This window comes from Dama dama, chromosome 21 (genome assembly GCF_033118175.1).
Source record: "Dama dama isolate Ldn47 chromosome 21, ASM3311817v1, whole genome shotgun sequence".
Classification (NCBI taxonomy): Eukaryota; Metazoa; Chordata; class Mammalia; order Artiodactyla; family Cervidae; genus Dama; species Dama dama.
In genome coordinates this window covers 5584263-5611401 of record NC_083701.1, presented here as the reverse complement: position 1 = coordinate 5611401, position 27139 = coordinate 5584263, and the positions used below count along the sequence as shown (strand labels likewise).

Below are 27139 nucleotides of genomic sequence, written 5' to 3'. Positions count from 1 at the left end.
AGGAGAAGGGGATGATAGAGGATGAGATGGTTGGATGGCATCACTGACTCGACGGACATGAGTTTGAGCAAGCTCCGGGCGCTGGTTATGGATCGGAAAGCCTAGCGTGCTGCAGTCCATGGGGTCGCAAAGAGTCAGACTGAGAGACTGAACCCCCCAGTCAAGGCCATTCTCCCCTGGACTCTCCTCTGATGCCTCACCCTCCTTGCTTAGACCCCTGCTCCTATCTGTTAGGGCATGGACCCTGTCCATTGGACAGGTACCAACTGATCAGAATGCACTCAGGCACAATGATGAGCAGTGTCCTGCAGGCCATCTGCTGTGCCAGGCACAAAGCCTTTATTTATGGACCACGGACTACAGGGATGTGAGGGCCTGGGCGAGAGGCCAGGCTCACCGGCCAGTGAAGGGGCAGCTTAGAAATTGGAGGGCAGTGGCTGCTCTGACAACTGCTCCTACCAAATGCACTGGCTGAACACAGCCCCTGGTAAACGCGAGCATGGCATGTCCACACCGTGTGGGGGTCAGCCTAGCCTCCCTGCTGAGATCTGGCCCTGCAGCTGGAGGCATTTTCCTTCTCGATTTTTCAGGCTGTTGCCTCACTCCTTTTCCTTCTAAACTCAGTAGCAGACCAGAGACACCTGAGAGCCTGTCCTTCAGGACCTAGACGGTCTCGCAGCCTCAGCATCTTTTCTTTCAGCTGTGCATCGGCACCGCGAGCCCGCATCTGTGTGAGGACACAGATGCAGAGTCTGTGTGTGACTGGGAACGATCCCAGGGCCAGCTCTCCTCTCTCCAGCTCAAAACATCTCCATCACTAGATACCCCAGGCGCTAGGCCTCTAGGCAGGAGCATGGCATAAAAGGCACAAAACTACTCTCTTTTAAATGAATTGATAGCGTGGATCTCATCTCAAAACTCTGTGTCTCTTCGCAAATATCACCTCTTCATGGAGATTTTCACTTTCAGTGTAGTTACAAGCAGCCCAGGCTCTGAAATCAGATTTGCATTCAAGTTCACACTCTCCATTCACTTGCATTTTTTTAATTCTTTAAAACATGTATTGAATTATAGCATATAACTGTTGTTTGTTTAGCTATTAAGTTGTGTCCAACTCTTTGCGACCCCATGGACTATAGCTTGCCAGGCTCCTCTGTCCATGGGATTTTCCAGGCAAGAATACTGGAGGAGGTTGCTACTTCCTCCTCCAGGAGTATACAGTATATACTGTATTACAGTATAGGTTATTACAGATAGTGGGCATAATTCCTTGTGCTATACTATATGTTTCTTATTTATTTTATACATAGTAGTTTGCATATGTTAATTGCATGCCCATATTTTGCCCCTCCTCCCTTCCCTCTTCACTCTGTCTTCTATATGTCTGTCCATGTTTTGCTATATACATTTGTTTGTATCATTATTTTAGACTCCACATATAAGCCATATCATACAGTTTTTGTTTTCTTCTGCCTGACAAATTCCACTAAGCATAATATTCCCTAGGTCCATCCACATTGCTGCAAATGGCAGAATTTCATTCTTTTCTATGGCTGAATAATATTCCATTCTCTCTCTCTCTATATATATATATATATATTTTTTTTTTTTTTTTCTTCATCCATTCATTTGTTGAGGAATACTTAGGAACTTTAGGCTGTTGTAAATAGTGCTGCTATGAACACAGGTGTGCATGCATCTTTCCAAATTAGTATTTTTTAGTTTTTCCAATTATATACCCACCTGCAAATTACTTTTGTTTTCTAAGCCTAATGTTCTTCATGTGTAAACTAACCATGAAAATCTATTCTTCTAAAGTGTTATGGTGAAACTTAAATAAGACGGTGACTAGTGTCATTATTTGTACTAACAATACACTTTATCCTTCCACATTCACACCTCTGTTGTGCATATTCCACCTTTTATTTCATTCAACTTGGCATCACCTCATCCTCATCCACATGCCCCCTTCTTTCTTCTCCATCATCCTACAAGCTACCTGACTACACAGACAACAGGATGGTCATTTGGGTCTCCTCCCTGTGATTTCTGAGTGCTTTGAATAAAGGTCCTCAATAAGACTCTAGCAAAGTAATAGGTAGAGCATTTGCCTGGCTACCCCCAAATGTAGACTGAGTCCTCATTGAGGAAGGAAAATTTTCCTTTTTTCATCTGAGCCACTATCCTAAGTCTGAGAATCCACACATCAATGTGGGGATTAAGAGCTAAAAGGAAAGCACATAATTCCAAAAACCCATTTTACAGATGAGAATCCACAAGTCAAAATGGGGACTAAGAGCAAAGAGAAAACAACACAGTTCTGTAAATCCAATTCAGAAAGGAACTGGGAGGCTCAAGAAGATGGCAGACCCAGCCCAAGGGCAGAGCTAGTACCGGGACCCAGAATTCAACCTCCAAGTCCAGGGCCTTCCTCCCGTCCCACAGTGCCCTCCCTCGACGCTCAGTGGGACGCCGAGGGGCTGTTTCCAAGGATGCTTTAGTGCCTTTGTGTCTGAGCAAATTCTATAAACAGCATCTAAAAGTCACAGCAGCACCTGGCTGGGTGTCAGCCAACGCTTAGCCAGTTGGCTCCAAAATCAATGCACGCCTAGGCCTAGGTCCTCGGCATTAATTACTGAAGCCTTAGATTCAATTACCAGATGGCCTCTTCTCTCAGGCTCATTTTTCTCAACATCTCCACCCTGGCACAGAGGGGACAGTGCAAACTTGCTGATGTGTGCCACGACCACAATCATCTAGCTGGCGTGAGCTGGGGTCAGGATGTGGGGGGTGGCCGCTCACTGCCTGGACACCCTCCCCCAAGGCTGGGCCACCATAGCAGCACGTGTCTAATGATCACACACACTTGGTTCATCAGTCCTGTCTGACTCTTTGTGACCCTATGGACTGTAGCCCACCAGGCTCCTCTGTCCATGGGTTTTCTCCAGGCAAGAATACTGGAGCAGGTAGCCATGCCCTCTTTGAGGGTATCTTCCCAACCTAAGGATCAAACCTGCATTTCTTATGTCTCCTGCATTGGCAGGTGGGTTCTTTACCACTAGCGCCACCTGAGAAGCCCCATGATCACGCATTAGCTCCTAACTGTTTATTTACACGTCTACACGCATTTCTTGGGATTCAGTCATGCTGTAGTTCATCTCAGCAGCCATTGGACTGGGGCTGAGAAAAGTAAACCTTTAATGACAGGAGAGTTTCAATGACTTTCCCTACTTTATTTTACAGATTTAACATCTCCCAGACTAGATCCTTTCCAATGCCTTTGAAGTGAAGTCAACTTTCTCTCATTAGAAATAAAATACAAACAATAGCCAAAACTCACAGCCCTTCTGGCTACCACTCTGTCTCCCTCCATGCCTCAGCAGTGACACTTACCCAAAGAATGCCCGTACTGGCTGTCTCCGTTTCTTCATCGTTTTACTCATACTTCAGTGCCCCCCCTCCAAAATATATTTTCTGGACCCTTCTCACTGCCCAAAGAGCTCCTATCAAGGTGACGAATGCTCTACCCGCCTGCAAGATTTTCAGGAAAGTTCTAGTGCACATCGTACTTCAATCCTCAGAAGCATTCTGCAAAGTCGGTCAACCCTTTCTCCTTAAAATACTCTCTTGCATTGTCTCAGTTAGACCAAGTCCCACCAGTTTCCTCTTGATGCTTGGGTAACTGTCTTCTGCCTCCTTATCACAGCCACCTCTCTGCCATCCTTAGCATCACTCCCTACCTCCCTTATGGTATTTGGTGTTACCCCAAAGCTTACTGTACCATTGGAGGCATAGTGACTGTCTTCTCTTCCAACAAAAGGTAAGCCCTGTGACTGAACTACATTTGCCTCTTTCACACGTTCTCAAAGTCCTGTACATAAAATGTAGCACACAGTCAGCCAATGAAATCCATGCATCTGTTAATCACCCAGACTTCTCAACGTTCAAGACCTCTAAGGCCGGTTGCCTAGTTGTGATCTTCTGTTTGGGTTTTCAAAGGCACCACATACTTAACATGTTCCAAAGTAAATTCTGCAAACCCCAACTAGAGGGGGGGCAAAAAAAAAAAGGTTAAACTATCTGTTTCTCATCTGGTGTTCCTTATTTTAGTAAATGGCTCTATGAGCCAGCCTGTCATGTGAATGAGAAATCTGAGAGTCACCATCTCCCTGGTCTTCCAAGTGTGATCCTCACTGAAGGCTCACTTCTCTCTATCCTAACCACCAACCAACTTGCCCACTCTTAGCTGGCCTCTCCCCTGGACAGTTCAATCGCCTTCAGTCTGCGCAACCTGTCTCTGGTTCCAAAGCTTCACAATGTTTCTGAAGAAGTGTATTTTCTATATGCAAATAGAACCAAGCTGCTCCTCTGCTTCAAGCCCTTTAGTATCTTTCCATTCCTTTTAAGATAAAGGGAAAGCTTTTCCCCCTTCATATTGTCCTCAAAGCCTACCTGCCTCTGTTTAGCCTCATCACTTTCCAGGCTCCCTAGTTCATTTTCCTGCAGCCACAGTTGAATGCCACCCTCCTTGTCACCACATCACCTCTGCCTCTGCTGGTCCTTCTCCTTGGTGTGGCACTTCCCTTCCCTGTAGACCACACCCACTTCCCTGGAGACCACACCCACTTCTCTGGAGACCATGCCCACTTCTGCCACCATCTCCTTCCCCAGAAAATGTTCTCTAAACATTGTCAAACCTGTGATTACAAGCTCACATAACACAAAGCATTTCTCTGAATATTGTGATATTAGCTGATGTAGAACTGACTAATTGAATAATCTCCTACATTAAATCTGCAAAAGATAGATTCTTTTTGCTCAAATAGACCTAGGAAATCTATCTTCTTTTGTTGACTTTTATTGAATGTGAAATTTTAAAAATATACATTTTTGACTTGAAAAAAATATATAAATACTTAAACCTATTGGCTTTTTAATATTAAAAAAATTTCTTTCTCATTTTACCATTACTAAAAATTATAAAAATAGAGAGAAGTCAAGTTATCCATTTCAAACAAAATTAACACTCCAACTGTGGCAATGATTCAGAAATGCCCGACTCCTTGATTCTACTGATTTATAAAATCTTTGAGATGGATTCCTCCTTTGAAAATGGAAACAGAGATAACTTCTCTCCAAAGATTGTTATGAGGATTGATAAAATAGTATTTATGAAATACCTAGCACAGTGCCTGGTATATTCAGTTGCAAAATCAATAGAAATTCATTACTGCCATTGTTACCAATCCATGAAAATATGGGTCATCCATTGGCACATATTTCAGAAGGCTGAGGCAAAGTACATTTACTTCAATGAAGATAAACAAGAACATTCATTTTCAGGAGTCATGACTTTTATCATGTTTTAAACTTTAATAATATCGACCTGAACTGCTCTAAACCAAGGCAATCAATACTGGAGAACGTGTGCTCAGGTGAAGCTTTCAAAGAGGATTTAGATGAAAGGGAAAGCATCTTTCAATGAGGTCTGGAAGTGATGTGAATGCTTGGCATTCATCTACTCATCCTTTCATCCATCCATCGGTCCACTGACTCAACATATCCGCACTGAGTCACAAAGGTGTGATAGCAGGTGCGTGAGTGGTGTCAGTAAGCGAGTTTCTGTCCTCCTGAGACTTATACTAGGGTAAAGGGGAAAAACAAATGCTCAAGCGACCATTCAGTTACAATGTCATAAATACTGCAAAAACAGAAGTCAAGAGGACACACTTAATTTGGAGTGGGGGAAGTGTACCACCTACAGGTAAAAAGAGGCATCCTATGGGTTATTAAAATTAAATTTTGACAGTGACCACAACACACCCTGCAAACCAATGCCAAAGGCTCGACTCAAAATCACAGTTCACAAACGGAGTGGGTGAGAACCACCAATCTAAATTCCTCAGTTAGACTAGAGGAATAATATGGCATCAGGTGGAGAGGAAAGAAAGGGTTTTGGAGAGAGCATCCATACAGTTGTTTGGAGAAAGCTACGTCTATGAAGTCAGTCTCTATTTACACCACTTCCAGTGGAGGAGAGAAAAGAGGACTCACTTCCTTTCAGCCAAAAATGGAGCACCTACTCAAACAGCGTGATGTGGATCCCCCGTCTGGGGGTCAGGGGACCAGGGCACGTCTGCCTCCTCAGGGAGTTAAGGCCATCCCACTTCCCTGATAGCTCAGTTGGTAAAGAATTGGCCTGCAATGCAGGAGACCCCGGTTTGATTCCTGGGTCGGGGAGATTCGCTGGAGAAGGGATAGGCTGCCCACTCCAGTATTCTTGGGTTTCCCTGGTGGCTCAGCTGGTAAAGAATTGGCCTGCAATGCAGGAGACCCAGGTTTGATTCCTGGATTGGGAAGATCCCCTGGCGAAGGGAAAGGCTACCCACTCCACTATCCTGGCGTGGAGAATTCCATGGATTGTATAGTCCATGGGGTCACAGAGAGTCAGACACGACCGAGTGCCTTTCATTTTCACTTTCATGCAGATACACTGACTCTGCCCCTCGCAATGATTCTACAAGGAGGAGCCTGTGGGCATGGTGTGACATGTCAGATCTGTGCATATTGGGACAAATGAAAGATGGATGTCCCTGCCAAGTCAGTTCTGCAGGGGTGCACAGCTGAAATATGGGAGAGAGAACAGGAGGAGGAAAGGAGCTGACACTTGAATGCTGCTGCCGCTTGTCGGGGATGAGCATCACCTAACCGAATCTTCAAGAGGAGCCTGTGAGAGACGGTCTGGTCTTGCTGTTGGTTTCATATGTGGAAACAAGGCATCAGGCACTTGTTTCACTGTATTAAAGAGGGGGACCCAGGATTTGAACCCAAATAGACTGTAATCACTATTTTATGTTCTTCAATAGGTCTTCCAGGCATAAACACTCATTAAAATAATGATAAACATTTGGCTCATTGCGTCTTTTAAAAAAACGTTGGATATATTTAAACAGTAAAATTGGGATGACATGTTCAGTATACTGGGTGATCCTTCTCAGGTGGTGCTAGTGGTAAAGAACCCATCTGTCTAATTCAAGTGACATAAGAGAAGCGAATTCAATCCCTGGGTCAGGAAGATCCCCTGGAGGAGGGCATGGCAGCCCACTCCAGTATTCTTGCCTGGAGAATCCCATGGACAGAGGAGCTGGGCAGGCTTCAGTCCTTGGCACCACAAAGAGTCAGACAGGACTGAAGCAACGCAGCATGCATGCACATACAGCACCCCCAAAGCACGTCCATGGGGCACTGGCAGGGCAGCCCCTAAGGGTCTGACTTTGCTACTGCAGCATCTATGGGAGTAATGAGGGCTGAAGTGTGAAGGGAGCGAGGCTGGGAGAAGGTTGAGATGAGGAAAGAATACTGAGCATGACCAGAATGGGGTCTGTGAGCTTGGAAGGGACCCAAGAGGCACAAGGAAGAGGAGAAAATCTCAAGGGATGGGACTTGAAATTTGATGCCATGTGGAGGTGGGCATAGGGAAGTGGTCCAAGGAGTAGTTCTGGTTCATCCTCCTGGACCAGCGGGGTAGCAAGCCCACCCTTCAGCACAGCTGACGTCTTCCTCCAGCGGATGCTCAGCACAGGTCTTGCCATCAACACTGCGGGTGGAGCAGGCAACACACAGGACCCGCCAAACTCTGGAGTCAGACTCACTGGGATTGAGCCAGAACTCACTGGCTCCATGAACCACTACCTGGGGGACCCTGAACCGGTCCTCAGGTGCGCCACATCCAAATTTCCTCTTCTAAAAAACAGGGCCTATTCATGTAACTTATCGCTTAGGAAAAGTGTGATAATAAAGTACATCCATACCCATAAATACTAAACACATTTGAAGCATTCTATTTCCTGGCACATAGAAAACACTCAGTGATGATTTACTGAAAAGCAGCATTATTATTAAATTGTAGAGGAGACACAGACAATAAATATGTAATAAAACTAGTTGAAGTAGTCTGAAGAAAAATAAAGCAGAATAAGAAATTAAGTTACAACAGGAAATCTATTTTTTTTTTTTTTTTATAAATGAGCAAGGAGCCTCTCTGAGGAGGTGACATTTGAGCAGAAACCTGACCTGAATTCATTGACAGAGCAAGCCAGGCTAAGACTGGGAGAGGAAAGACCAACTTCCAGGGGGAGGGACCCCCAAAGTTCAGAGCTCTGAGTTGGGAATGAACTTGATATTCAAGGAAGAGTAAGAGTGATGAAAAGAGGGCACAACATGAGTTTAAGGGCAAAGTCAAGGATCAGACCATGCAGGGCCACCAGGACCTGCTAGGACTTTGGATTTTGTTCCCAGGTTCGCAGGAAGCAATGTGATGCAGTGGTTAAGATCTAGACTCTTGGATGGGATCCTGAACCCACATCTTCCCAGGCGTCCTCATCAGTATCTTCATCTGTAAAGTGGCAATAAGAATAACACCTACCCTGTAGAGTTGTGAGAGGTGAGAAAATGTAATATATGCAAAGAACAGAACAGTGCCTAGCACACAGTAAGCATTCTGAGTCGTTGTCATCGTCATCACCATCATTAGCAGACTTTGAGTAAGGGCCTGATGTAATCTGAATTGTCTATAAAGTACATAACCCTGGCTTCTGTGTGAAGGTGATGCAGGCTGGCCTCTGGCAATGGTTGTAAGTGAGGTGAGTCTGAGAGGGATGGAGAGAAATTGCTGCAATGGACTTAGACAGAAAAATTCTGGGACTGATTTGCAGCAACATGGATGGGTCTAGAGACTATCATTACTTCACTTACTAAGTGAAAAAAGTCAGAGGGAGAAAGACACACACCATGCGATGTCACTTACACATGGGATCTAAAATGTGATACAAACGAACTTACCTACTAAACAGAAACAGACTCATGGACCCAGAGAACAGACCACAGACTTGAGGGTGCCCAGGGGGAGGAGAAGGTGGGGGAGGGATGGACGGGGAGTCTGAGATGATCAGATGCAAACTACGATATACAGGACGCATAAACAGCAAGGTCCCAGCGCACAGCACAGGGTTACATATTCTGTATCCTGTGATAGGCCACAGTGGAGGAGGGTGCGAAAAAGAATGCATGTACTGCATATGTACAACTGAATCATTTGGCTGAACAGCAGAAATTAACAACTGCAAATTAGCTATACATCAGGAAAATTTGGGGTTTTTTTTGTTTTGTTTTTTGTTTTTAATTCTAGGCTGGATGGCTTTGTGCATTTAGATTTCCAAGTTTCCCTGAGAATATGTGTGTCTGGGGTCAAGCCAAGTAGTCTTTTAGAAAATCACCATCTACTTAAAGTGAATATATTATTACAGGAAAAAAAAATTATGGAGTAAAGAAAAACAAGTTTTTCCTTCAGGAACATTCTGAGTACAAGGCCATGCCCTTCAGAGGTCACGCATTCCTCACAGCCTCTGGTATGATTGTCACAAGTAGCCACCAAGGCAAAACAGTAACTCCTGTTTCTGTAACTGTCCAAATACCCTACAGATATGAAAAGGTAAGACAGGCATTTTCTGTTCATCTTCCTGCCTGAGCAGTTCTAACATCAATCCATCCTCTTACCTTGGGCTGTCATGGAAAGAAAAGCTTATTAGACAGAAGCCTGGAGAGCCCATGTGTGGGAAAGCCTGATCCAGTAACCCCCTCTCCAGGACAACCTCACTCTGCTTTCACATGGATCTTATTCAAATCGCCAGGCACCTGTCGAGGAATTTTGCTCTGAGTGGAGCCTCAAGTAACATTTTCCTGATATTTTTTTTTTTTTTACTGGGTGCACGGAAATAGCACCATGAATCAAAGGCACTCTATAAAAGGCTACAGTGAGCCTGGATGGGGTTTCGACATGGCTCTGGGGCTCCGCGGGGACAGGGCAGAAGCTCCGGCAGCAGGGGCTGTGCCCTTCAGTATGCTTCTCCTCCCTCTATTCCAGAGGTTCTGATGCATCTGACCCTGCCTCTGTGTGCTCCCTGGAATTAAAAAGAAATCCATATGTAAATAGGGCTGCAGACGCCCTCATTCTACACATGAGAATATTGACAAGACATGTGTGTGTGTGCTCAGGGGTGTCCTTCTCTTTGCAACCCCGTGGACTGTAGCCTGCCAGGCTCCTCTGTCCATGGGATTCTCCAGGCAAGAATACTGGAGTGGGTTGCCACATCCCCCCTCCAGGGAATCTTCCCGATTCAGGAATCAAACCCTCATCTCTTGCATGTCTTACATTGGGAAGCATATTCTTTACCACTGTGCCATCTAGGAAGCCCATTTACAGGATCGACTTAATCATTCATCATGGTAAAAAGAGAGCTTATGCCCAAGTCAGGGTACACATTTAGGACAGTTTAACCAAAGAGAAGCAGTCTTTCTGCAGTATATGGCAGTTACTATTCTACTTGTCTATCAGCCTCAGCCAGCTCAGCAGAAAATATTCCTTTTCATTTCATGATCACATTGTTCTCTAGAGGAAATGGATAAAAGCACACCTGTCAGCAGATGGGAAATAAAGACCCTCTGCTGCTTGGGCCCATCCTCAGGGACCTGTCTTTTACATTAAGGTGTTAAGACTTCAGCATCTCTTCTTGTAACTGTAAGTCACCAAAGGGAGAAGACTAAATCATCCAATTATCCATCATTAGCGTCAACTCCTTAGCTGCAATTATGGAATTCTAAGGTTCTGCTCTTGTGTGTCCCCCTGTGAATTTCCTCTTCAGCATTTTATCCACGTATCATCTCGCCTTACTCTGACAGTCTGACTTAGGAGGCGGGGCAGGATGGATCAAGAAGCTGACTGCTTGTGAGTCCCTAGGGGATCCTGTGAGGGGAGGCCCCTGGGCCGCACTGGGAGAAACTGCAGTGAATCGAGAGGTCCTGAACAACCCCACGCCCCGCCACCCCCTCCTGGGCATCCCCCACGTCATCACTCCAAAGTCCACACCCTGTGGTCCATTCTCAGACCCTCAGTGACCACTTGGCCGAATCAGAAAGAAGTTATCCAGCCTCTGCTGCATACTTTGGGGCTTTTTCTAAATAATCATCAGCTTTTTTTAAAACAACTGCTTACTATCGAGAACTCAAAACAGCATCCTTTCCCACTGAAATGCTTTCTTTCAAAACAACCTGTTCACTGAGGCTTCAAAAGCTTATTATTATTATTTTTTTAATTGCATGGAATTCAGCCTCCCCGTTCCTTTCATTAAAGCCCAAGATCTGCCCTCTGGTCTTTATTCACTAACACAATAAGCACACCTGTTATGCCAACAGTGTCCCAGGCACTCCGGCAGGCACCAGGGAGCCAGAACTGAATGAAGAAGCAACGTGGTACCAGGTCTCTGGTGTGTAAACATAAGCGGCAACTTCCACACTGAGGATTAACTTATTCCTATAAGTACATAATGATAATAATAATAATGTCTCTTTATTTTAGAAAAGACTGGGGACTTTCCTGGTGGCCCAGTGGCTAACACTCTGAGCTCCCGATGCAGGGGAATGGGGCTCGATCCCTTACCAGGGAACTAGTCCTACATGCTGCAACTAAGACTGGCACAGCGAAATAAATAAATATTTTAAAAATAAATAAATAAAAATAAAAAAGACTGGAATGGCTCTGCATATATATATATATATATATATATATATATGTACACTATCAAGCAATGTTCTTTTCATTAGCCACTGCCTTCTGCCATGTGAAAACTTCTGCACGAAGCCTCCAGAGATGAGATGTTCACTGCTTCTGCAGATAATAACATCCGGAGTTGGGCATCTGGAGGCCCAAGAGCTCCAGAAACAGTGCCTGACACATAGGAGGCCGCAGAGAAACAGGTACTGAATAAACCGCAAAACCCATCAGGACTAACATTTCAGTCCGTGTAAATTTCACCCAAGTCTGCTGATTCCGGCTTTTGTAATAAAACTAAAAATAGCCAGCATTTACTGAGGGCTTAGGATGGCAGGCTCCCCTCTAAGTACTTACATGTATTCCTACTTAAAATGCTCACAACCCCATGAAGAGGTTGCTGTTAGTAATATTATTACTGTTGCCATTTTACAGAGAAGGAAAATGAGGCACAGGGAGGCTAGAACCGAGTCCAAGGTCATGCAGGGAGCGTGGGATGCAGCCTCCTGCTTCTCTAGCCTGCGAGTCGGGTAGAGAGATGAAGACTGTTCTCTCTGCCAGCAGCAGGCATGTGTGTCTGATGCATATGCATCTTCTCTGGCTTACGCTTCAGGGGCCCTGCCCTCTCCCTCACCTTTCTCTCCAGGTGTGTTTCCCTGAAACATGGTTCCCCGGGTGCAAGGTGTCCCCATGCACATGCGGGCGCACCCTGATGGTGCTGCTGCCTGAGCAGGGCTGGGCAGGGGGCCCAGGAGCCTTGTTCAGCGAGGAGGGAGACACCTGGGCAGCTGATGGAGGTAGGCACCGGGCAGCTGATGGAGGGAAGCACGGGCAGCTGATGGAGGGAGGCACAGGCAGCTGATGGAGGGAGGCACGGGCAGCTGATGGAGGTAGGCACCGGGCAGCTGATGGAGGGAGGCACGGGCAGCTGATGGAGGGAGGCACGGGCAGCTGATGGAGGGAGGCAGGGGCAGCTGATGGAGGGAGGAACCGGACAGCTGATGGAGGGAGGCACCCAGGCAGCTGATAGAGGGAGGCACCAGGCAGCTGATGGAGGTAGGCACCGGGCAGCTGATGGAGGGAGGTACCCAGGCATCTGATGGAGGGAGGCACCCAGGCAGTTGATGGAGGGAAGCACGGGCAGCTGATGGAGGGAGGCACTGGGCAGCTGATGGAGGGAGGCATGGGCAGCTGATGGAGGGAGGCATGGACAGCTGATAGAGGAAGGCACCAGGCAGCTGATGGAGGGAGGCACGGGCAGCTGATGGAGGGAGGCACCCGGGCAGCTGATGGAGGGAGGCATGGGCAGCTGATGGAGGGAGGCATGGGCAGCTGATGGAGGGAGGCATGGGCAGCTGATAGAGGAAGGCACCGGGCAGCTGAGGCTTTACAGACCTGATGGCAGGACTCTGATCACTTTCTGCACACAGAGAGATTTGCACTGGTGACCTGAACTGAAGGCAGGACACCTGGAAGTCAAGTGTGCTTGCAGAAGACCGGCTCAGGAAGAGAGCAGCCAAGCCTTCCCGGGGAGGCTGCCTTGAGGTCAAAGCCCGCCCCCCTCCCTTGTCACTCTGGTGGTTGTCACTCACCCCTCAGTTCCCCACCCCAGCCCTGGAGCTCCAGGACAGCAGCCTCAGCCATCCAGCTCTGTGATAGCTGGGCCTCACACACAGCCAGTTCCAGGAACCAGGGTCTGATGCTGTGTAAGTATCTCCACTGAAAGCTCATTAAATGTGGGGTAGCCAGATCAGGGGACTCCTCCTGACAAATGTGGTACAAAGGTGACCCAGGACCTTACGTTCTGACGTGCAGGTATACACGCAGGCTCCCAGGCGACAGGAAGTCCATTAAATACCCACACACAGTACTTTCACTGATGCCCCAAATGGTCCTTCAGGGTCATTTCTATAGAGGCTGCTGGCACAGGGTCACCAGGAACGCCGGGGAACACGGGTTTGGCTGACTCCACACCCTGCCTCCCTCATGATAAAGAGTGGCTGTACCACTTCCCGTGGTTTCTGGGGAAAGATGATAAAGAGCAGATGCAGAGATGAGGACCTGTGTGCAGATGGTTTAGCACATGTGTGTCCCATGAGATCAGGGAAGCAGGGACCCAGGGAAGGGAAAGCAGGGAAGACAGGCAGAGGTGCATCTCAACAAAGGCCCCCACGAAGGCAGCGCCAGCCTGCTCCTGCAGGGGACTCTGGAGGGGGAGCTACATCTCAGCCTGTTCCATCCCCCGACAGGAGCGCACCTCCACACGCGTGCACTGATAATCACAGGCTCGTGGCAAGGCTGGGGGTGGGAATGGGGGATGTTGGGCTTCAAACTCCCAGGCAAGTTCAGATCTCGGACAGCATGTTCCCGGGAGCCTGGGCCTGGGTCCTCCAACACAGAGGGCCAAAGGCAGGTCCCGAGAGCAAAGGGGCCGGGGAATCGCACGAGACGGGGAGTGACACACGCCGCGTGTGTTCAGGCAGTGAGGACGTTCAGACAGGGAATGAGGGGTTCTCACAGGGACAGGGATCACCGGGAGAACCAGCACAAATCCTTTCTGCCACCCGAGTGGACTAGAGGGGTGGAAGGTGAGGAAGAAAGGGACAGGCATTAAAAGCAGTGTGTGTGTGTGTGTGTGTGTGTGTGTGTGTTCAGTCGCTCAGTTGTGTCCAACTTTGCAACCCCTGTAGACTGCAGCCCAAGCTCCTCAGTGCATTAAATTTTCCAAGCAAGAATAATGGAGGGGGTTGCCATTTCCTCCTCCAGGGGATCTCCCTGACCCAGGGATCGAACCTGCGTCTCCTGCACTGACAGGCAGATTCCTTATCACTGAGCCACCTGGGAAGCCCCTTAAGTCGAAGCAGAGAGAGATGAAACCAGGGTACAAGAGACTGAAGAAATCTTCCCAAAGAGGGACCTTGGAGGTTGAGCAGAATTTAAGATTTGATCTCAAGGACAAAGACAGACAACAATTCTGGCTTGGACCCCCAGGGAGCTGATCACTGAACCAGCTGGCAGAGCAGATTCACGGTCTACACTGGGAGCCCAAGGTGAGGGGCCCTGGTTTCAGAGTTTCCAAGATGACTTTTGTGAGGAGCAGAGGTGACAACATCCTTCAGGTCTGGACGCCCCCAGACATGTCCTTTTTGACAGCCTTCTTGAGCAGCACTCTCCTCTGACCCCAGGAGAGTTCTCAGTGCCTAGGAGCTGGGGCATTTTTTACCTGATTAATACTCTCCATGAAAACAGGCATATTTGATATTTAGCTGCACTTTAATGGGCCCTGAAAAGAAATTAGTTTGATTCATTTGAAGAATAAATGTCTCTCCCCACCCCTTACATGGTGAAACTCTTAAAAGCTTTCACTTAATGAAAATGTAAATTACCTCTCAAAACATTACTAAAACTAATCATGGCAATTTTTTCACGCTTCCACAATTTACTGCTCATCCTTTCCTTGCTTTGATGAGCAGTGACTAGCAGATGTCTGTTTGTGCCGAACCAGTTAACACAGCCTCGGTAAGTTGAAGCAGTGTCCCTCCCCCGTATATGACTTAATTGATCATCCCCCTAAGAGAAAATAATATTTTTTGACATCTCCAGGTAGGAAGGGTTGCAAAACCTATTAAATAGCATCACTTGGGTGAAAGGAAACAGCCAAGGGTAAGTATACATAACATTCATTCACAGACACAGACAATTACCTGTAACCCTGAACTCAGCAAATAAATCTGTGAAACCCACAAAATGCAAACCTTCAAATCAGGCAGAATCACATTAAAAACAAAAAAAAATTTTTTTACTTCTGGTTTCTCTTCCTGGAACATCGTAACCCTCATGTTTTTATTCACCATTAGTCATCTCTGTATCTCTCAACGTTAGGATTCTGGCTTATAGGAGGAATCTGAAAAGTTTTGGAAGAGCCAGAGGTATCTGGCCTCAGTGGAACATTAGAGGATCACCTACAATTTATACTTTCATATTTTTGGTGATGACCAAGATCCAGTGGCCTTTCGAATCGTCCTGACCGCTAAGCCCAAACCATCCACACGTCCACATCCACAGAGAACAAGCTCTCCTGACGCCCTGCACCCAGTGCCATGAGCAGATGAACACACTGTCACTGTTGGGGCGTATTCAGCTCTTTACACACGTATCCCTTCTGTAATGTGGGGGTCTTTCTAGAAGGCCTGGAGAGGATAACTCTTACCTGGTGCAAGCTCTGAGACAGTCCTAGTCTATCTCACAAGATATGTTGCTAACTCAGACAAGAAGGAACCGTCCCTTTACCATAGCAACTTTTCCCAAGTCACCTTTTTAAAAAGTACTGAAAAAAGAAACACTGTAGTATATCAATTAAGGCTACATTTCCCAGGGGAAGTTACTATTTTTTTTTTCTTATTCACAAAATGAAATCATAAACACCTACCTTGGAAAACCCAATGAGAAAGTAAGTCCCATCCAGAGAAGTAGAATCTAAATCACCTGCATAATTAAAGTGCATTTCCATATCATATGGTTACCAGAGAAGGAACATATTTTCAAAGACAACAAGAATGTATAATTCTGCCCCTTAATTTATGAGGCAACATCTTCTGTGTGAACTGCATTGGGTTTATGGCTTCCTAATGCTTTTGTTTCATCTGGCTGTGCCTTTGAGAGAAAAATCTCGTCTCAGCCCCCACCTCTACTGTATTAATTACTGTGAGACTTCTGTCTCCCCATGAAGACTGGGAGCCTCCAGAGCAGGAAAGCATCTTCTCATCTCCAGGGATGTGTTCCACAACACCAACCTGTGGCAGATGCTACTAAGTCAACAACTTCTGAACAGGTAACAGCGTCACTTACACTTGCTGGTGGTTATTGTGAGCTTACTATGGGTCACGACCGTTCTAGACATTTCCTTGCATAATTCATTCAAACCTTAACACAAACCTATGAGTTTGGGACCTCCTACCAGCCCAACTTTATAGGTGAAGAATCCAAGAAACCAAACAGGCAAAATAACTTTTCTAAGTCCACAAGGTTGAGAAGTGTCAGAAGCAGGATTTGAACTTGGAAATTCTAGAATGTGTGGCCTGTACCACTCCTGAATTCTGCCTTGCTAGACACAATGAGTTTTTCCTATTTCTATTTTAAAGCAGTTATCTTCCAATTAATAAGAATTTTCAAAAAATTTTTAAAAAATAATTTAAACATTTTTTGAAAAAGGTTCTGTTTCTGACTTGGGACATTTCCTTTAATAACCTCTATAACATGTAAAACGCCCTTTACATTTATAATCTCTAAGATACACATCCATACAAAATCGATGGGATGCAGCAAAAGCAGTTCTTAGAGGGACATTCATAGCAATATAGGCCTTACTTAAGAAAGAATAAAAATCTCAAACAACCTAACCCACCACCTAAAAGAATTAGAAAAATAAGAACAAAGAAAACCAAAAATTAGCAGAAGAAACTAGATAATAAATATCAGTGAGGAAATAAACAAAATAGAGATTTTTTTTAAAAATCAGTAAGACCAAGATCTGGTTCTTTGAAAGGGTAAACAAAATGCACAAACCTCTGGCCAGGCTCACCAAGAAGAAAAGACAGGGCCCAAACAAACAAAAAAAGACATATAATGTGTAAGACAAAGCCCTACAGAGGATGGATATTTATCCTCATGTTTCAGGTGAGGAAATGAAGCTCATCAAGGCCTGGGATCACGTGAGTAGTTCAGGCAGCATCAGGGTTCAAACGTCCCACTTCCTCAGTCAGCTCCAGGCAGCTTCTCCTGGCAGAAGCTGGGGTGGGAGGAGGCACGGCACAGGTGGCAGCACAGCGGGAACCTGCAGGCACCCCAAATGAGCACAGGGCCCAGGAGAGGGGTGACCTCCAGTCTCAGACGCCTGACTTATTCCCTGGAGAAAGCAGGAGTGAAGAGTGGAGGAGAAGGACCTCCTTGGAAATGTGGGGGCCTGACTACTACCTACTGCTTAACTCTGCGGAGTCAGGGGAGAAGCCAGCGGTCTCCAGGGTCTTTCTCTTTCTGGATCACAGGCCCCAGCCAGCCTGTTGCCCACAAACCATCGGCCTCCCTGGCTTGTCCCTTGCATGGTCCATGTGAGCTCCCTCTGCCCTGCACCTCCCACACCCTCCCCCAAGGAGGAGCTACACAGACCACCGCATCTGCACTAACTTTGCAGTCATCCAACTGCACACAACTCTACTCACCACAATATCACTGTCGACAGTGGGGTAATGGAATTGCCAAAGCAACCCAAAATCAATTTTTGGAAATGTAGCTATGAATGACCAGAACTCTTGACCTTACTGAATTTGATTTCTACAATATTCTTGGCTACCTTGTAGAGTGAAAGTTAAGCAGCTTTTACACGGTTCTGTCTTTTTGTCTCCTTACCTTCTCTCTCTTCCATTCCAAAGTATGTCTCCTTCTTCTTAAGGTCTGGTTGATCTATACATTCTCCCAAACTTACTAATGCAAATACTTCTGCCAGAACATAATCCTGATGTCTAGCTTTACTTTTTACATAATAAGTTCTGTATTTCTGACTCAACACTATCACATTGAACCTGCTGATGGCCTGGGATACCTTAGTGATGCTCCAAGGTGAGAACCTGGATTGTCCTTGGCAATCCTTCTTCCCAAGGAGTATTGCATTTGACTCCTTGTCGTGCACAGAAAGTGCTACCACACCTGCCTACTGACTCCCATTCACCGAGCTGATTATTAACTCCTCTTTGACAACAGGCTTCTTCTTACCTACCAGCTGGATGCCATTTCCCATCTTCTTCCTCCCTGATTTGATTTTAGCCAGCCTCTACAGCCAGGTTTGGGGCTTCCCAGGTGTCTCAGTGGTAAAGAGTCCGCCTGAAAATGCAGGAGACCCAAGAGACTCGGGTTCGATCCCTGGGTCAGGAAGATCCCTTAGCGGAGGAAATGGTAACCCACTCCAGTATTCTTGCTCGGAACAGTCCATGGACAGAGGAGCCTGGTGGGCTACAGTCCATGGAGTCACAAAGAGTCAGACACAGCTGAGCGACTGAGCATGAACTCACAGCCAGGATTATCCTCAGATACCAGCTGCTCCTAGGAGAGTGTTTTGTTTTGTTTTGTTTTAGCCAGGTCCCCCTTGCAATAACACAGGGCCACAGCAACAGTGGGTCTCCATTTCCAAAATCCACTTATTCAACAATCAGCAATGGTTCGCTGAGTGCCTCTGTGTACCTTGCACCCTGCTAAGCCCTGGTTACAGTGATAAATGAAGGCTTACCAGTGGGCAGCAAGTGCCCCACTGGCACCCTCCTGCTCACCTGTCTGCCCAGCGATGGAGGCGCTCAGTCTGTGGGGGATCCTTGAGGACACCTTCAAGGTCACTCGGATCTGATAATACCTAAGAAAAGAACAGAGGACAGGCTGCTGAATATCAGGCTTCTTATTATTGCCTGCTTCTATAAACACCTAGACTTAATCCTAAAGACTGTAGGCAACAGGCTAGTTTCCGAATGGCATGCATGTCTAGCATCAGAGAGAGATTTATTTTGCCAGCACTGTCAGGGAGGGGTGAGATGGGCCAAGATGGAGACAGGAAGTTAAGTACATCTGAGGATCCTATGAGACACAGAAAAGGTTGGCGGTAATAGAAATAGGAACAAGGGGGCAATAAGTCATATGCCACAGGTACGTTATGAGAGATGGCTTTTCTCTAGGCGAAAAAGTCCATTTTACAGAAAATAGGAGTTGAGTGCATGATGGACAATCCATACAAAAACTGAACTGCTATCACATTGCAACACAAATATTTCCTTTAGAAACACAGCAGCTGAGCTGCTAATCCTGGGGGTATAGGCAAACACTGTCACCAGTCTATTTCTGCGCTTTGGGTTTATCACGTCACCCCCATTTCTAGATTCGGTCATTGCAGAATGTCGAACAGGTTCCCACGCTATCAGGAGACTCGTATTTGCCCTCTTCTGCCACATGTGCAGAAGCACGTTTTGAAGTTCTATGCCTCGCAGTTAATAATGATTCTTTCATTTGCAAGAACATGTCTGGCCTCATCATTGTCCTCCCCTTCCACTGTTTTCAAACCCATTGGGTAAAAGACTTGGAATAAAACAAACTGAAATAGAAGTAAAATAGATCATGAGCACACATCAGTTTCTCATGGCTCACTGAACGCACAGCTGGGAGCTATTCTGCTATTGAGTCCGTTGCACTGTGAGTACAGTCAGAGAAGGGCCCTGGTGACGCGTTCACATGTGTACGGCGATCCGAGGATACTGTGAGCAGGGAACACAGGCACCACCCTCGTGCAGCCTGGGTGACATCATGTGAGAGCTGCGTGACTCTGAGGACACCACACATCTTCTCTAGCTTGTTTCGGATCTGTAAAATGAGGTCTCCTGCATTGCAGGCAGACTTTACCCTCTGAGCCACCAAGGAAGCCCCAAAAGAAAGAAGGAAAAAGATCTGTCATACCTTCTGCTTCCAGGAAATATGGAATAGACATATTTTTCCCTATTCTCACTAACCATAGCAAAAAGTTCATGACAGTGTATAGGAAACAAACAAAAGGAGATTCTCAAAGGTGAAGAAGAAAGCAAACAGTCGCAGGACCTTAAGGTCCAAGGAAAGACATGCTGGTGGGTTTTCTGTATATTCTTTTGCCTCACAAACTTCTCACTGTAGTTCATCTGTCATTCCTCTCTATAGCACATTTAAAGAACAAAGGTTTTTAATCTCGAGGAAGCTGAATTCACCATTTTTTATGGGTAATGTGTTTTGTGTCAAGTTTAAAAACTCTCTGCTTAGTTCTAAATCCGAAAACTTTCATCTATTTTGTTTTCCTAAAAGCTTTCTATTTTTCATTGATGTCTATGATCCACTTTGAGGTCATTTTTACATGAGGATTGAGATAAGCTAAGTTTCTCTTTTGTCTTATTGGGGCCTATGGGTGTCTGGTTGTTTCAGGACCATTTACTGGAAAGGCTTTATTGAATTACTTTTGAAATTTTGTCAAGGGTCTCCTGGGTGACCTCTGACTGCTGTGTGGGGCTACAGGTGCAGGCTGCCCATATGGTCTCTGTTTAAACCAGGCCAGGTGGAGTTCTAGTTCACATCACTGTCCGCTGGTAGTGAAAACCTAGCTCCCTACTTGAGACCTTCTCTTGCTGGGGAAGAGGGGCGAAGGTGCTTGTTACAGCCTGGCAATGGTGGACATCTAGGATCCCACTTGGCCTTTGCTGGTGTGGGTGGAGGTCAAGCAACAGTTTTTCCTGTGCTGCTTGGCTAGTATAGAACGACTATTGTCGAAACTTTTCTGTCTTGCTAGGCTGCTTCCTATTAAAAAGCAGAGACATTACTTTGTCAGCAAAGGTCCATCTAGTCAAGGCCATGGCTTTTCCAGTAGTCATATATGGATGTTACAGTTGGACTATAAAGAAAGCTGAGTGCCAAAGAATTGATGCTTTTGACCTGTGGTGTTGGAGAAGACTCTTGAGAGTCCCTTGGACTGCAAGGAGATCCAACCAGTCCATCCTAAAGGAAATCAGTCCTGGGTGTTCATTGGAAGGACTGATATTGAAGCCAAAACTTCAGTATTTTGGCTACCTGTTGCAAAGAGCTGACTCATTTGAAAAGACCCTGATGTTGGGAAAGATTGAAGGTGGGAGGAGAAGGGGATGACAGAGGATGAGATGGTTGGATGGCATCAGCGACACAGTGGACATGAGTTTGGGTAAACTCCAGGAATTGGTGACGGACAGGGAGGCCTGGCGTGCTGCGGTCCACGGGGTTGCAAAGAGTCGGACACGGCCGAGCAACTGAATTGAACTGCGGCTGCTTCCTTCCTGCTTCTGTGTCTTGAGAAAGCAGACATTTTTGGTTGGAGCTTTTATTTTGATATTTAAAATGGCCTCTGAGTGTAGAGCTGAAGTGCTGTCTAGTGTCCCTAAAAGCAAGAAGCCTGTGTTGTGCCTTACACAGAAAATAGGGTGTTTAGGTAGGCTTCATTCAGGAATGAGTTACACTGCTGTCAGTCATGAGTTCAATGTTAATGAATCAGATGAATATATTTATATAGACAGATACATATATACGAATATATGTATATATGCTACACTTTGCTTAGTCATTCAGTCATGTCCAACTCTTTAAGAACCCATGGACTGTAGCCTGCCATGCTTCTCTGTCCATAGGGATTCTCCAGGCAATAATATTGAAGTGGGTTGTCATGCCCTCCTCCAGGGAATCTTCCCAACCCAGGGATCGAGCCCAGGCTTCCTGCATTGCAAGTGAATTCTTTACCTTCTGAGCCACCAGGGAAGCCCAAGAATACTGGAGTAGGTAGCCTATCTCTTCTCCAGGGGATCTTCCTGACCCAGGAATTGAACTGGGCTCTCCTGCATTTCAGCTGAGCTACCAGGGAAGCCCATGTAAAGGCAAATATATATACACACTTATTTTAGGTGTTTCCACATACACCTTTAAACAGAAACACACCTAAACAAGCTATATATTGATCAGGTGATGAGAACATGACCAGAGGCTGTCAGGATCATAACCCTGTGTTTCTCCTGGGAGCAAGGTCTCATTATACAGATCGTTTACCACCATCGTGAAATCCAGAGAGGAAGCATCAGAGTCAGGGAGACAGAGGCAGAGGGGAAGGTTCTTGCATCGTCTACAGCAGACAGTTCCTACTTAGCAGTAGTTAACGACCACTGTGCTGAGATGCTGGCCGTGTAATGCTAGATCATTTTATTTTTCCAGGGAAGACAGTAATTCAGATTTTTAATAAACCATTTTAAAATTTTTGAATGTTGGTTCATAAATCAATGACAACGCCAAGAGCAACAGCAAAAACAATTAGCAGCAGCAACCGCGGCCACCGTGTTAACAATAAAGCCCTGTGCTGACAAGATAAACTACACTCGCAGGCTGAATCTCCATGGGCCAGCAATTGGCAAACTCTGATTTATACAAATACAAGATGTCACTTTTAGTGTTTCTATAATAAAAGACCAATGCATGTTAATAATTTCATCATCAAAGGAAGAGGCTCAAATCCTGCCACCACCAGCAGCAGCAGCTGTAATATTCAAATGGTTTCCTCTCCAAACATGAAATAGGTCAATTATTGCCAGAGGCTATGCATTGCTTTTCTGCTGGATTATGCTCAGGGCAGTTACAGTTATGCTCAAGCTTTATTAAGCATCTCTGTGCTAGGACTTGTCCTAGGAAATCCCATGTATGCAATCTTGTTTGGTCCTCCACAAAGGCTTCATAGGGCTTCCCTGGTGGCTCAGTGGTAAAGAATCCGTCTGCCACTGCAGGAGATGTGAGTTTGATCCCTGGGTTGGGAAGATACCCTGGAGGAGGAAATGGCAACCCACTCCAGTATTCTTGTCTGGGAAATCCCATGGACAGAGAAGCCTGGTAGGCTACAGTCCATCGGATCGCAAAAAAGTCACACATGACTTAGCGACTAAGCAACAAAGTCTTTGTAAAAGAAAACATCATCTCAAGTGTCAACCAAAGAAGAAACTGAGTCACTGGAGGAGGAAAACTACTTAGCTAAAGCAGTTAAGTTAGCAAAAAGCAATGAGATTCTAACTTGAGAAACAATAGTAATTTGTTTTTGCCTATTATATCTGATGGAAGTCATATTTTGTTGCACAAATTATAATTCTTTTGTTATCACCTCTGGAGCAATATCTGAATTGCTGCTCCTTAGAAGCACTGATGCTACCAAACCTTATTTCAAGGAACTAGTCATCTTGAACTTCAGACGCTTTATAAGCATACGCTGAAACAAACAGGTTTCAATTAGGTTGGCCCATTTGGCTTCTGCTTTGATTATACAAAATGTTTCAATCCCTTTAGCAATTATCTTTTGTCTGAAATAAAGTTTCTGCCAGGTAATAAACTCATAAACCATGACATCTATGACATAGATGATTTTGTTTGATTCTTTCAGGAAATCTTTGATGCCCTTACTGTGACTTCCATCTTAAAGATTAGAAAACTAAAGTTAGAGATGAAGGAATCTGTCCACGTTCACATATTCAGTAAATAATGTTAGCACATCTCCTAGAATGACCTTATTGCTTCAAATAGATATATTTTAACCATGTCAAAGTCACCTTCTTCTAGTTACGGTGACTCAAGGAAGACCCCATGAAGAAGGGAGCGATTAGCGCCAATCCCTGGGGAATGAACAAGCAGTAGGGGATGATGGGGGTAAGTACCAGTCAGAAGGAGTGGAGAAGTGAAGACCGGAAGTGAAAGCCTTCAGACTATGTGCTGGTGTATTTGAGTAGTCTAGATCTGCAAAGGGCCCTTTGAGTAAATAATAGGAAAATGGGCATCCTTTATTGGCTTCCACCTGTAAAAGTGACGCTGAGCTATGCCCCTGACATAATGTGGCAGGTAGAATAATGTCCCTTCCAAAGATAGCTACATCCTGATCTTCAGAACCTTCAAAAAAGAATTCATGTGGAATTACAGTTGGAATTACAGAATCAAAAAGAAAAAGCATTTTAAGTATAATGAGAGCTGTACTTTTGTACACTGTTGGTAGAATGGAAAAAATCAAGATAGCGTTTCTGAAAGGCAATTTGGCAAGAATATCAAACATTTTTATTTTCCTTGACTCAATAGTTCTATCCTAGGAATCTAACCTTATTTTTATTTTTTGGCTGCACTACACAACATGCAGGATCTTAGCTCCCTACCAGAGACCAAACCTGTGCCCCCTGCAGTGGAAGCATGGAGTCCTAGCCACTAGACCACCAGGGAAGTCCCTAGGAATCTAACTTTAGAAGTGTGTGTGTGATTTTTATAATAATGAAAAATCAGAACAACAAAGAAATGGTCAAATAAAATCCTATGATGACACATTATATAACCTATAAAAATTACGATTCTGAGGACTACATAATAAAGGAAAAACATACAACACGACATTTTTAATGGGAGTATCCTCATTAACCTTTTCCGATATTCTGTTTAAAAGTTAAAATAATGCCAATAAGTTAATCAATAAAGTTTTAATAAATTTTTTAAAAATCAGGAGATTACTCTGGATTACCTGGGTGTGCCCAATGCACTCACCAGGCTTCTTCTCAGTGAAAGAGAAGTGAGTGATAGAAGAATGCAATGTGAGAAAGGTTGTCATCCATGCTTGGCTGCGAAGAGGGAGAGGCCACCAGCCAAGGAATGCGGACAGCCTATAGGAGCTGGAAAAGATAGGTCCATAGAACCTCCCCTAGAGACTCCACAAAGGATCACAGTCCTGCCAGCCTTCTTATTTTAGTCCAGAGAGACTCATTTCAGACTTCTGACCTCCAGAATTGTGAGATAATAAGTTTACATTGTGTTAAGCCACCAAGTTTGTGGCGATGTATTACAGCAATAATAAATTAATGTGTACAGGCTTTCCAATCCCCTGCTCACAACAAAACTAATAGACAGGAAAGGTTATCTCTATGTTAACAACATACAATCTATAACTCAGAAAGATCACATAATTCTCCTACAGGCACACAGCTAGTTAATGGCAAGATTTAGTGGCGATTAAAAAGGCAGGTGGTGGTTGTTCAGTGGCTCAGCGTGTCCTACTCTACCACCCCATGGACTGCAGCACGCCAGGCTTCTCTGTCCTTCAGTATCTCCCGGAGTTTGCTCAAACTCATGTCCATTGAGTCCATGATGCCATCTAACCATTTCATCCTCTGTCACCCTCTTCTCCTCCTGCCCTCAATCTTTCCCAGCATAAGGGTCTTTTCCAATGTGTCACCTCTTCCCATGAGGTAGCCAAAGTATTGGAGCTTCAGCATCAGTCCTTCCTAGGAATATTCGGGGTTGATTTCATTTAGGATTGACTGGTTTGATCTCCTTACTGTCTAAGGGACTCTCAAGAATCTTCTCTAGCACCACAGTTCAAAAGCATCAATTCTTCAGTGCTCAGCCTTCTTTATGGTCCAACTCTTACATTCATATATGACCACTGGAAAGACCATAGCTTTGACTATATGAACTTTTGACCATTAGACTAAAATTTAAGTTCTTATTTGTGGTGGAGGCAAAGCCTGGTGCTTTAACATTCGTAAGTTCACTTAAATTTCCCCATTGTCCATTTTTCCCCAGAAGCCTAACTCCACTCATTCTGATCACTAATGTATTTTCGTCTGTTTTCTCAAAAATGCAGTCAGAATACAAATGCTGCTTTTGCTTCTATGTTTCTTAGAGCTCTGATTAAGAACTCTGTACAAAGGGAAGAAAATTATCTCATAAACATTGGTTATTAGTTGATTATAAATACCCAGCTTCTGGGGGAGACAAGCCACACCCTATTCTTCTATTTCCAGCAACTAACCTGGTGTTGATACAGCGCTGACATTCATTCAGTGCCAGAGGAATGAATGAATGAATGAATGCATGAAGATTCCCTCAATAAGCCACAAACATATACAATCCAACCCCAACATCTACAACTGGGTGAGTGGTTCAGAACCCATGTGCGATTCTTCTAATATTAACAGAACTAGAAATAGGGACTTTGCTGGCAGTCCAGCGAATGAGACTTCATTTTCCAAGGCAGGGAGTGCAGGTTCAATCCCTGGTGAGGGAGCTAAGCTCCAATGCTTCATGGCCAAAAAACCAAAGCATAAGACAGAAGCAATACTGAACCAAATTCAATAAAGGCTTTAAAAATGGTCCACATCAAAAATAAATACACAGTAGATATACTCTTCTATAATGGGAATACAGAGGTCTATGGCATTTTGTCATAACCACTTTCATACCAGACATATTATGAAACCACCTCTCTGACCCAGGGACATCTGACATGACTTAAAATACAAATCACTGTGCTTACAGAAAGGTCAACACCAAGACTCTGGAGCCAGAATGTTCCACAGCCAAGCAGGCCAACTTGAGATAATAACTTTCCTTCTCCGAGCCTCTTTCCTTTCGGGTTGTGACACCGCTAATGACACAGAACTGTCATGAGATGTGAACAGGGCAGCGCCTGCAAAGCCCTGGGTGATTCTCAACCCCGTATTTCATTAAGGACAGAAGACTGCTGCTACTACTACCTAAGAAGGGTGTGAAACACACATCCTCCCCAAACACGATCCCACTCTATCCTCCAACCTCACAGCTGGGGTGAAGCCAGGGAAAGGTGAGGGTCTGGGTGGGACAAGGTTCTGAGATGCCTGTGGCACAGAGTACTTCATAATACAAATGGCAGACACACTATGGAACACTATTCTGATACAGCTTTGCTCATACGGCTGGAAAAAGAAGAATCTTTCTTTGAGCCGTCAGAGTCAATATAGCAGAGTGGTTAAGAGTGTGAACTCTGAAACTCTGCCTGTTACTGGTCATGTAAAAACCTCAAAGTGGAGGGCCTGAACATCAGACATAATTAAAAGTTGTGAGATTGAAGAAAAACAGACTGGCTCCAAATTGGGAAAGGAGTACGTCAAGGCTGTATATTGTCACCCTGCTTATTTAACT

General features: G+C 45.2%; 1 protein-coding gene across 1 annotated transcript in view; it reads right to left on the bottom strand.

The window, feature by feature from the left end:
* FAM135B (family with sequence similarity 135 member B) overlaps positions 1–27139 on the bottom strand; it is a 144674-nt gene that overhangs the window by 92560 nt on the left and 24975 nt on the right. The window contains exon 2 of the mRNA XM_061122789.1: positions 18925–19004. Within this exon, the coding sequence (XP_060978772.1) occupies positions 18925–19004 (80 nt within the window). The remainder of the gene's footprint in view (positions 1–18924; positions 19005–27139) is intronic.